The sequence below is a fragment of the Xyrauchen texanus genome, chromosome 3, assembly GCF_025860055.1.
Source record: "Xyrauchen texanus isolate HMW12.3.18 chromosome 3, RBS_HiC_50CHRs, whole genome shotgun sequence".
In the NCBI taxonomy this organism is placed as follows: Eukaryota; Metazoa; Chordata; class Actinopteri; order Cypriniformes; family Catostomidae; genus Xyrauchen; species Xyrauchen texanus.
The window spans coordinates 32,641,295-32,654,609 of record NC_068278.1 but is presented as its reverse complement, the minus strand read 5'-3'; the positions used below and the strand labels follow the sequence as shown (position 1 = coordinate 32,654,609).

Below are 13,315 nucleotides of genomic sequence, written 5' to 3'. Positions count from 1 at the left end.
TAAACACGATGAAACGAAACGAAACGAAACACAAACACAAACACAAACAAAACTAAGAACTCGGGTAGGGAACACGGACCAGGCTAGGAAACATACAAGAAACGAACGACAATCGACAGAGACTCAACAAAGAACCAGGGTTTAAATACACAGACAAAGTGGAGACAGAACGAGACACGGGTGGAAACAATGATGAGTGCAGGCAGTGAGGGAGGCCGGGAATTGTGGGAAATGTAGTTTTAGACAAGGACAGTGAAACACGGGGCGGACAACAAAGAAAACGTGACATGGAGCGTGAACGGTGACGGGTGAAAAGGAAAACACGGAGCAGACAAGAAACCAAGACAAGAAAGTGAAACATAGAACACAAGACAACAGTGAACATGACAGAATAAAAGAAACTACAAAAAGACTACAAAACCAAAACAGGAATTAAACTAAACTTCACGATGACAGTACAAAAACAAAAGACAACAGGGAACATAACAGTGATGCAATGTCAAGTGTACTGAGTCGTAAGGGAACTGAATTTATACCTAATCACCACTCAGGTAGTATATAGAAAAACTTTTTTTTTATTATCATAAGTTAATTTGATAACCAAAAGTTAGTTAGTTCATTCTCACATACTCTCATCTGTCAGTTCATGCTTATGCTTAAAAACGTTTTAAGACTGAAAACTTGTGGCACCCAGTTACTTGTCGTTGAAAAGTCCTAAAACTTTTTTTTTGCAAGTGTAAGTCTGAAAGTATGCACAATCTGTCATTATGGCTTAAAGTGCACATCAGTCAAAACTTTTTACAGGTTCTCAATGGTGCCGAGAATTCCAAACCTCCAAAAGTCTGAAACAAAATGTTTTGTTTTTTTCTCAAATAACAGTAAACTGTTCACTTTTGCACCATTTGCTATTGAGTGCTGGCTTCTCACTCACCTCTGAAGTTTTAACACATTCGTCTCGATCCTCCGGTTCCTACTTCAAGTCTGAGATGATTTGTCAGCAAAGCCATTTACTCATGTTTAAGAAACACCATCGGATGACTTTGTGTTATATTGTTCAGTAGAGCCACAATTTTACCTAAGAGATAACTATTAGATAGACCAGGACCATTTTATAGATAAATTATTATTATTATTGTAGGCTACATATATTGTTTAGTTAATTATAATTTTATTATTTTTTACTTACCAGATGAAGCTGAATTTGTTGGCTACATTAACTGTGGAATATCGTAAATGTGGTTTCTCCTGGTATTTCTGATATTAATATCTGCTGAAACCATATTTTCGTATAATGTATAATATTACTCTGGAGGCAAGAGGTGTCAATCAAAATGTGAAATGTCAAGCACACATTTTGCAGTGAATATTAAATCCAAATTCAAACATAAAGTCAAGTCAAGTCAAGTGATTTTTATTGTCGTTCAACCATATACAGTTAGTACAGTACACAGTGAAATGAGACAAAGTTCCTCCAGGACCATAGTGCTACATAAAACAACATAGGACAAACACAGAATCACATGAGACTACACAGACTAAATAACATACCTATATAAAGTGCACATGCAAACGTGTGCAAAAAGTACGGGACTGTACAATAAATTACTAAAAAATGAACAGGACTATAGGCACAGAGAGAGACAGTGCAGCGCCGTCCAGTACACAGTAGTGCAAAAAGATAACAGTTTCTAAAAATGCCAAATGTAAACATAACATACTATGAGATAGTGTTCTATGCTCATACGCTGTATGGCCATGAGGCAGGAGGGTGAAGAGTTTGTGTGAGGGGTGTGTGGGGTCATCCACAATGTTGGTTGTTTTATGGATGCAGTGTTTTTTGTAAATGTCATTGATGGAGGGAAGAGAGACCCCGATGATCTTCAGTGATTCTGCAGTGGGTCTAGTGAGGGGGGCAGCTGGGTCTTAATGTGCCTCATGACGAGCCTCTTGAAGCACTTCATGATGATGGGTGTGAGTGCAACGGGACGGTAGTCCTTGAGGCAGGACACTGAAGACTTCTTTGGCATGGGGACAATGGTGGTGGCCTTGAAGCACGTTGGAACGACGACACTGCTCAGAGAGATGTTGAAGATGTTGGTAAGAACATCTGCCAGCTGGTCTGCACATCCTCTGAGCACTCTGCCAGGAATGTTGTCTGGTCCAGCAACCGTCCATGGGTTGACTCTACGTAGAGTTTTCCTCACATCAGCCGTGGTAAAACAGAGCACCTGGCCGTTGGGAGGAGGGGTGGTCTTCCTCGCCACCACATTGTTCTGTGCTTCAAAGCTGGTCACTGATGCTGTGTATTCCTCCAAGTTGGTAGAGTCACCATATGTTGCAGTCTCCCTGAACATGTCAAGTCAAGTGGTTTTTATTGTCGTTTCAACCATATACAGTTAGTACAGTACACATTGAAACGAGACAACGTTCCTCCAGGACCATGGTGCTACATAAAAACAACAAAGGACCAACACAGGACCACATGAGACTACACAACTGTAAAGTGATCAATGGCAACGAGGAGGCGAGAACCGGCTTTTCAACATAAATAATGGTTTAATAATAAACTAAAACAGAAGACAAACACACACATTACGGACATGTCCGTAAACGATCTCTCTCTCCCGCACGATCCTCTGCAGTCAACCCTTATCGACCCTTTGTCGACCCTCGGAGTCTTGATTAGCCTAATACGGGACCGGGTGTGTAGGATCACGACCCAGCCCCGCCCTCCACCCTGCCACAACAACTAAATAAAATACCTATATATACCTTTATACCTATATAAAGTGCACCTGCAAACATGTGCAAAAAGTACAGGACAGTACAAGAAATTTCTGACAATAAACATGACAATAGGCACAGTGAGAGACAATGCAGTGCCGACTAGTGCACAGTAGTGCAAAAAGATGACATAACATACTGTGAGATAGTGTTCTATGCACATAGCAATTATTGAGGTAGCAGACAGTTATAAAGTGACAGTAAAGTCCCAAACCAGACAGTGATGCAGCTGCTCAGGATGCTCTCAATAGTCCCTCTATAGAATGTAGTGAGGATGGGGGGTGGGAGATGTGCTTTCCTCAGCCTTCGAAGAAAGTAGAGACGCTGCTGGGCTTTCTTGATAATAGAGTTGGTGTTGAGGGACCAGGTGAGGTTCTCCGCCAGGTGAACACCAAGGAATTTGGTGCTCTTGACGATCTCCACAGAGGAGCTGTCGATGTTCAGCGGAGTGTTCACCTTTTGCTCTCCTAAAGTCAACAACCGTCTCTTTTGTTTTGTCGACATTCAGGGACAGGTTGTTGGCTCTACACCAGTCCATCAGCCGCTGCACCTCCTCTCTGTATGCTGACTCGTCGTTCTAGCTGATGAGACCCACCACGGTCGTGTCATCTGCGAACTTGACGATGTGGTTCGAGCTGTGCATTGCTGCACAGTCATGAGTCAGCAGAGTAAACAGCAGTGGACTGAGCACACAGCCCTGGAGGGCCCCAGTGCTCAGTGTGGTGGTGGTGGAGATGCTGTTCCCGATCCGGACTGACTGAGGTCTCCCAGTCAGGAAGTCCAGGATCCAGTTGCAGAGGGAGGTGTCCAGGCCCAGCAAGTTCAGCTTTCCAATCAGGTGCTGGGGAATGATTGTGTTGAATGATGAGCTGAAATCTATGAACATCATTCAAACTTATGAGTCCTTATTGTCTAGGTGGGTGAGGGCCAGATGGAGGGTTGTGGTGATGGCGTCGTCCATTGAATGGTTTGGACGATACACAAACTGCAGTGGGTCTAGTGAGGGGGCATGGGGATGATGGTGGTGGCCTTGAAGCACGTTGGAATGACGGCATTCTGAAGTCATTATTTGTGCCTTTCCGAATAAGATATTCGGCTTCGGGCACATCTTTATTAGAAGCTGTACTTTACAATGCATGTAGGCATTTGAAATTTGCAGACAAATAAGAAGTGTTCCATTTTAATAATGTATTAATAATATTGCATGGTACATATTATGCTCAAAGAGTAGAATACAACTGGCCTATTTGTTTTACTCACATACAAATATATAGTGAGTAGTAGCAAACTCAAAGAAAACTTTCAGAAAACACAGCGTTGCATCATTACTCTATAGTGGCTGCTCTGGACACCAGCATGCTTGGCAATCTAGGTGCAGGAGGCAATAGTTTGTAGGAGCCTCTTTTGTTTTATTTGCCACGATGGTTATATTTTCATTTGAGAAAGTCCTGTTAGTCGGCAAGGGAGAGCTTTTTAGGTATTTGAATGAGTGGCCTCACAGATGATTCAAAGGCTTTCTTCATAGAGATGTTTTTTGTGCATATGTGTCTTGTATTAGCATTCGTAATGCACTATTAAAGTCTGAGTTATAAGTCATCTCAACTGATATAGTCTTTCATTCCTCACCCTAATGCTGCCCATTGAATAATGACCATCTCTGATTTATAATTCAGAGTGGAGAATGTGAGTGTTTACCACCGTAATGAAACCACAGGCAATCAATGGCGCACAATCTAAACAGTAAGTTACAGTATAGGCCTGAGAATTAACAGAGAACTGGTGTTCCGACATTATACCGAAATCTGGGTGGCAAATAAAGATTGTGATTCTTTAAGTTTAGTGTATTGCGATTCAAAACTCTGATATATTGTGCTGTTTTACTCCTTTCTCATCTTCGTTCTGAATGCTATGTGCAACAAGCGCTGACTCTTTTGCTTTATAGAACTTCCTGTGCTAGCTTCTTGCCATAGATGTAGTGTAGAGCATTGGCACATTAATGTCAGTAAAAAAAAATAAAAAATCATATGAGGGAATAGTGTACCTTGGTTCAAGCATGTTTATCACTACACAAGAACCCTTGCCGTCTAGCTGTACAGATGATCTGTTCAAACATGCTTACAAATAAAACAAGTTTATGGAGGTATTTACACTTGGTCACTTAATGTGTTTTTACTGTTCGGATTGCTATCCGATTGAATAAGCACATTCCATATGCGCTTGGCCTCATCAATGTGTCTCTGCCAAACTGATATAAATCGATCTTCAATGCCTGCGCTATATGCAAATAAAACCGAGTTCACTGCTGTGGTTATGCTAATGCAGCGCAGCAATTTTAAAAGATGTTGTTTATTATTTGATTCCAAGTGACTTTGCCCAGTGCGCATGTGTATAAGTGTGTGTACGCGGTGTATTTTTCCCCTCGTTGTTTATCGGACATAAGATTTGTCCATGCGCGTCAGCTGCACTTATTGTCACTGTTTAGTTTCAATTTCGTCAGTAATCTGCATCAAATAAATTAAGAAAACAGACCTATCTCTTTTGCAACGTTCATCTTTTTCTTGATCTGTTATTTCTTGTGCGACACAAGCCCTATGCAGTTACTCGGTAGCAGGTGTTATGTGGTGCATTTTTCCTATGCTGACATAGCTCTGTTTGGGCGTAGTAAATTTTACTTATAGCTTGAACAGCCAGCTAGCTTGTCTCAAATCCATCTTGGAAGATATTTACACTTGGTCTTTTCATGATCAGATAGCTATCTGATCAGTAAAAAAAATGCATGATGTGACCAAATGTAAATACCCCATAGACATAACTGGTTCTGAGTTTTAATTTAAATCTGATAGTATTTCCGCTTATTATTTTATATCAGAATCAGAATCAGCTTTATTGCCAGGTATGTGCACACATACAAGGAATTTGACTCAGGATTATACATTGCTCACGGTATGATTACTCATACAAAAATACAATAACACAATAATAAAATAAAATCAGACACAGGCTACAGTGTAGACAACACAAATATACACACTATGAACAAAAACAATATAGACATATTGACAAACAGTGCAGTGATCAGAGTGCAAAGGATGCAGGAGTAAAATTATTATCATTATTATGTACATGTCGGAGGTGGATGTGATATACAGGTACAAATACATGAATACATATACACAGTGCGATGAAGCATAGTGCAAAGGATGCTGGAATAAATAGTATAAGTATTTTTTACAGGAGTTGTGACTTGAGGTAGGTGGATTGGTGATTGGTATACTGTATATACAATATAACAATAATAATATGAACAATATGAACAGCTCTGAAATAGAGAATGGTGAATAAATAAGTAGTAACCAGTAAACAGGTGGCTGAGTAGAGACAGAGTTACTGGGTTTTTGCACAGGAATTTTTCCTGACACTGTGAGTCAGAAATCAGCTGTTTATCAGCGTGATGGTTTGTGGGAAGAAACTGTTTCTGTGTCTGTTGGTTTTGGCGTACATTGCTCTGTAGTGCCTACCAGAGGGGAGAAGCTGGAACAGGTTGTGTCAGGGGTGAGATGGATCTGCAGTGAAGTTTCCTACCCGTTTCCTGACTCTGGAAATGTATAAGTCCTGAATGGAGGGCAGGTTGGCACCAATGATCTTTTCTGCAGTCCTGACTGTCCGTTGTAGTCTGCTCCTGTCCTTTTTGGTGGCAGGTCCAAACCAGACAGTGATGGAGGTGCAGAGAACAGACTGGATGATGGCTGTGTAAAAGTGGATCAGCAGCTCCTTAGGTAGGTTGAGCTTCCTAAGCTGGTGCAGGAAGTACATCCTCTGCTGGGCCTTCTTGATGATGGTGTCAGTGTTGGGCTCCCACTTCAGGTCCTGGGATATAGTGGAACCCAAAAAACCTGAAGGATTCCACAGCAGACACAGGGCTGTTAAGTATGGTGATAGGGGTGGGGGGGTGGTCCTCCTGAAGTCCACGGTCATCTCCACAGTTTTGAGCATGTTAAGCTCCAGGTTGTTCTGACCGCACCAGAGAGCCAGCTGATCAACCTCCCGTCTGAAGGCCGACTCATCATCGTCCCGGATGAGACCGATGACCGTTGTGTCGTCAGCGAACTTCAGGAGATTGACAGATGGGTCTCCTGAGGTGCAGTCGTTGGTGTAGAGGGAGAAGAGCAGTGGGGAGAACACCCCTGGGGGGGCGCCAGTGCTGATATTCCGGGTGCTGGATGTGATGTTCTGCAGTCTCACCTGCTGACTGCCGTCAGTCAGGAAGTTTGTGTTCCACTGTGGAGGCTGGCACAGTGAGCTGGGTGAGTTTGGTGCTGAGGATGTCTGGGATGATGGATTTGAACGCCGAGCTGAAGTCCATGAACAGGACCCTTGCATATGTCCCTGGAGCGTCGAGGTGTTGCAGGATGTAATGCAGACCCAAGTTGGCTGCATCATCTACTGACCTGTTAGCCCTGTAAGCAAACTGCAGGGGGTCCAGCAAGGGGCCTGTAATGTCCTTCAGGTGGGCCAAAACCAGTCTTTCAAAGGATTTCATGACTACAGATGTCAGGGTGACATTCCTGTAGTCATTTATCCAGAGATGGAGGGTTTTTTGGGGACCGGGATGATTATGGAGCAACCCAACTATATACCGTGGTTATTTTGCTTTTTAGGCAGATCAATGAAATTAAGCCTATCATTCTATTCCTGTTTTTTTTTTTTTTTTACTTATTTCTGTGAATCAAGTCACATATTTTGGGCTTGGTTTTCCAGACCACGTTTCTCTTGCTAGATCTGTCAACACTGGTCGCAGTTAGTGACGTAATGTCACACACTTGCGGTGGTCAAGCTCTTTTTCCCCCATCAATATAAATGTCGAAAATATAACAAAAATGTTTGATTCCTAACATTAAATTATCAACACAGTATTGTGAGGTAAATTATACTTGCAATATTTTGAAATATAATTTTCCTCCCCACTTTTAGTACCAACTAAGTCAAACACACAAACACACATACTTTATATATCCTCACTTTATTCGCTTTAGAAGCATCCTCTGAATGGCTTCATTCTGTTGTGCATACTGTAGTAAAGATAGAAGTTAGAGAAAGAAAAAGAAACAGAGAGAGATAGAGAGATGAAGGTGGGTGTTTGTAGGTGAAAGAATGCACATCCACACATCATTGCATTCTTGAATGACAGCACTGTAGTTCTGTCATTCTACATTACTGAAATACATCAATGCAGTTACACTAATCCAATCACGTCCCATATTATAGTGGCAGCTGAGGGAGAAGCACATTGTTTCAGGTGTGTTTTACGGGCAGTAATCTTTCTTTGTTCTGACTGGCAGGAGATAATGTGGCAGAGAGACTCCCCGTCGCAGTGCAGGTCTTTATTCTCAGTTGTATAACAGAGAATTTCAAGTACCGAAATAAGATCATGTCAAACTCATTGTTGAGAGACCAGCAGGCTTCATTAGTTATACAATGTAATACTGCATGTGGTTGATAAAATAAATATGTGGTAGAGATTTATCAGATAGTAATGTAAACTGATGAAAATTCTGTCATCAGTTATTCACCCTCGTATTGTTCCAAATCTGAACTACTTTCCTCTATTGAACACAGAAAGGAGATTTTAGGCAGTATACTGTATGTACACCTCAGTTACTATTCACTGAACTATGCCTGTGATTATGTTTTTTTGTGTGTGTGTGTGTGCAGGTTGAATATACAGAGCAATATTCGTACACTGTTGTATTATATTGATTTTATTCTTTGCCCCAGCCCGTAAGCTGAGGAAGATCGGACAGATGAAAGGTTCAGAGGAGGTTGGTGCCATTCAGGGCCCAGTGGAGACAATTCAGCACCTTTCCCCCAAGCCGAGCCTGACGTTCCACTCTCAACTGATCTTCCTCAACATCCTAGAGGCCATCGAGCCTGAGGTGGTGAACGCCGGCCACGATCACGCTCAGCCGGACTCTGCGGCTGCCCTCCTCACCAGCCTTAATGAACTGGGAGAGAGGCAACTCGTCAAAGTAGTGAAATGGGCCAAAGGACTTCCAGGTAATTTCAGGACATCAAATTCTTTCACTCCCATATCAGACAGTCAGTTGAAGTGGTGTGCGGAATGACCCTAATCTTATATTGCAGTTTGAGTAGCTTTATATCATGTTAATGGTATATTTAATCAATAAGTTATGAGAGACGGTGCTATATTGTGTATTATGCCCAAAGATGAAGGGCGTCGGCATAAATAATGCACGACTTTTGACCAAACGTTTTGCAATCAATATTTTTACCATTATATTCTACAGAATTGTTTTTATATTTTAATAACCATGCATTAATACTAAAAGTGGTGATTAAACCTGTTTATTTAGTGCGATTAATTATACAAAAAGTAACATGCTTAAAAAATTAGGCAATTAATTATGCTCCCTGACCCATATATAAAATCAGTAATAAAAGTACTTATTTTTCTACCATCGAAGCAATTCAAGCTTGAAGTACCAACTTTTATGTTTTATGAGTCAGCAGAGGGTGCGCTACAAAACATATTCTTGATCCATCATTCTAAAAGACTAAGTTGTCAAATTTACATCATGGTCATGGTTACGCATGTGTACATAGACCAACATTTAAAAATAGCTCAGATGGAACACAACGTATCCTGTGGGAACAGAAAAAATTGATGCAAAATAAATAGCCATGGTATATACAGTGAGGAAAATAAGTATTTGAACACCCTGCTATTTTGCAAGTTCTCCCACTTGGAAATCATGGAGAGGTCTGAAATTGTCATCGTAGGTGCATGTCCACTGTGAGAGACATAATCTAAAAACAAAAATCCAGAAATCACAATGTATGATTTTTTAACTATTTATTTGTATGATACAGCTGCAAATAAGTATTTGAACACCTGTCTATCAGCTAGAATTCTGACCCTCAAAGACCTGTTAGTCTGCCTTTAAAATGTCCACCTCCACTCCATTTATTATCCTAAATTAGATGCACCTGTTTGAGGTCGTTAGCTGCATAAAGACACCTGTCCACCCCATACAATCAGTAAGAATCCAACTACTAACATGGCCAAGACAAAAGAGCTGTCCAAAGACACTAGAGACAAAATTGTACACCTCCACAAGGCTGGAAAGGGCTACGGGGAAATTGCCAAGCAGCTTGGTGAAAAAAGGTCCACTGTTAGAGCAATCATTAGAAAATGGAAGAACCTAAACATGACTGTCAATCTCCCTCGGACTGGGGCTCCATGCAAGATCTCACCTCGTGGGGACTCAATGATCCTAAGAAAAGTGAGAAATCAGCCCAGAACTACACGGGAGGAGCTGGTCAATGACCTGAAAAGAGCTGGGACCACCGTTTCCAAGGTTACTGTTGGTAATACACTAAGACGTCATGGTTTGAAATCATGCATGGCACGGAAGGTTCCCCTGCTTAAACCAGCACATGTCAATGCCCGTCTTAAGTTTGCCAATGACCATTTGGATGATCCAGAGGAGTCATGGGAGAAAGTCATGTGGTCAGATGAGACCAAAATAGAACTTTTTGGTCATAATTCCACTAACCGTGTTTGGAGGAAGAAGAATGATGAGTACCATCCCAAGAACACCATCCCTACTGTGAAGCATGGGGGTGGTAGCATCATGCTTTGGGGGTGTTTTTCTGCACATGGGACAGGGCTGACTGCACTGTATTAAGGAGAGGATGACCGGGCCATGTATTGCGAGAATTTGGGGAACAACCTCCTTCCCTCAGTTAGAGCATTGAAGATGGGTCGAGGCTGGGTCTTCCAACATGACAATGACCAAGCACACAGCCAGGATAACCAAGGAGTGGCTCTGTAAGAAGCATATCAAGGTTCTGGCGTGGCCTAGCCAGTCTCCAGACCTAAACCCAATAAAGAATCTTTGGAGGGAGCTCAAACTCCGTGTTTCTCAGCGACAGCCCAGAAACCTGACTGATCTAGAGAAGATCTGTGTGGAGGAGTGGGCCAAAATCCCTCCTGCAGTGTGTGCAAACCTGGTGAAAAACTACAGGAAACGTTTGACCTCTGTAATTGCAAACAAAGGCTACTGTACCAAATATTAACACTGATCTTCTCAGGTGTTCAAATACTTATTTGCAGCTGTATCATACAAATAAATAGTTAAAAAATCATACATTGTGATTTCTGGATTTTTTTTTTTAGATTATGTCTCTCACAGTGCACATGCACCTACGATGACAATTTCAGACCCCTCCATGATTTCTAAGTGGGAGAACTTGCAAAATAGCAGGGTGTTCAAATACTTATTTTCCTCACTGTATATAAAATGTCAAATAATTTTAAAAACAATTCAAATAAAAGTATCTCTCTATATATAATTGGATAAGTATTGTGAATTAAATTATCTTTATTTGGGGGCCTTTCTATTTCACAGCAAAAAAATATAGGATGATTAATTGTGATTCATTCAATTTATTAATTGTCATGTAATTAATTTGATAAAATAATAATAATTGATAGCTCTTGTTAATACCAATTTTTGGACAATCCATTGAATTAAATACTTTTGAAAGGTGCAATTATATTTTGAATTTGATTGATGCACACCAATTTTTTTTTAAAATAATAATAAATTAATAATTCTTGCAATAGTGCAAAAACACCTTCACATTATGTAACACTTGGTGGTGGCGTAGTGGCTAAAGCACATAACTTTTAATCAGAATGTTGCTGGTTCGATCCCCACGGCCACCACCATTGTGTCCCTGAGCAAGGCACTTAACTCCAGGTTGCTCTGGGGGATTGTCCCTGTAATAAGTGCACTGTAAGTCGCTTTGGATAAAAGCGTCTGCCAAATGCATAAATGTAAATGTAAACTTCTAGTATGAAGTGAAATAGCCCAAAGGACCAAAAATGGGTCAGGTAATTTAATGACATCAAATTCTATCACTCCTCGCTCAGACAGTTATTTGCAGTGTTTTGTGGCAAAATCTTATATCATGGTAAATATTTAGGAGGAGCGAGTTAGCGAGAGATAGATAGATTGTGTGGCTTGATGCAAACAGTTGTTTTGATAGCATGACAGCAGTTGATTTGTTGATAGAATTAGATTGATGTGATTGGTTGTGCTTCTCCGATATCCTGTCATTGATAGCATTAATAAAACTGTAAGGTCTGGCATTTTCATATGCACTGAAGCCAATGATGAATAACTTTCTGAAGAAAGTGAGATCAAGTATTAACTCAGAATGTCCAGCATGCTTCCTCTTTGTCTGCTGAAAGCAATGGTTTTTCTTGCCTGTGTTCTACAGGGCTGGGCTCCATTTTGCTTGGATCAAGCAAGTTCCAGGAAATCCCAGAGGGAATTTTATTGCTCTGGAGTTGCTCTCTCATACCTCAGGGGAATTATTCGCTCAGTTAGTTTACTGTTATGCTTAAGCTCGACTTTGTCTCAGATGCTTCTCCTAAAATTTCTTAGGCGAAATAGTAGTAAAAACATATTAAACAATTGTTGACATGCAGTAAAAGGGCTTCCACATGACTCGAGTCGGGGCAACAGCATCATCAAACGGCATTGCAGAGAATGGCTTGTTTTAACTTTAGCACTGGCACTGCCTACACAATGATACATGATCTGAATTGTTCATTAATCATTGGGTGCCACTTCGGGAGGTCAGCAGCAATGGGGTGAAAGTTTAATTTGCATTACAACGATTGACAGAAGCGCAACTTGGGGACAGGGGCAATGCTGAAGCTTCACTCAATAGTCAAGTCTTTTTTGTTTGTAAAGTGCTTTTCACAATACACATAGTTTCCAAGCAGCTTTACAGAAACTCATACAACGTCTATAATGTCTAAAAGCTGAAGTATGTGATTTCTGCAACACTAGCACCACTGAATGGAATAGCAAAAATAAACAATGTTTTCAGAACAGCTTTCCGAATACGCACCACAACTTCAGCTGTTCAAACAGTCAGATACTTCCACCCCCAACTCACGGTAACTTTGTTGGGGCACTCTAAACAAACACAGGAAGTCTTATAGTGACACAGAGTTTACAGTTTGAGTAAATTAACCTATGAATGACTTACTTTTAGTTGTCTCTGCATATTTAGCTGAGATAGGAGAAAATCTTTCATCTCTGAAAAAAGTTTTTTCTTTCCTAAGGTCTGTACTGTAAACCTCAGTTTGAATTTACATGCGTCTTTTCTTGAAGCAACACTAAGTCTGATTCATGGCTTGAGTTGGCACTGCTGAAATAGAGTCGTAAATGAACTGGGTCTGAAAAATAGCACCCAGGTGGCTGACAAACTGTAAGATATAGGCAGCAAACACACAACCACAAATATCTCTCCCCCCTCTCCCTGTCTCTCAGGTTTCCGAAATCTGCATGTGGACGATCAGATGACAGTGATCCAGCACACCTGGATGGGAGTGATGGTCTTTGCTCTGGGCTGGAGGTCCTATAAGAATGCCAATGCACGGATGCTGTACTTCGCTCCAGACCTGGTCTTCAATGAGTCAGTGTCATTCATT

At 41.1% G+C, this 13,315-nt stretch overlaps 1 protein-coding gene across 1 annotated transcript in view; it reads left to right on the top strand.

Moving 5' to 3' along the window:
• Positions 1-13,315, top strand: part of LOC127628611 (androgen receptor-like) — a 132,315-nt gene that overhangs the window by 115,244 nt on the left and 3,756 nt on the right. Inside the window, exons 4-5 of the mRNA XM_052105389.1 lie at positions 8,560-8,838; positions 13,155-13,299. Coding sequence (XP_051961349.1) covers positions 8,560-8,838; positions 13,155-13,299 — 424 coding nt within the window. The remainder of the gene's footprint in view (positions 1-8,559; positions 8,839-13,154; positions 13,300-13,315) is intronic.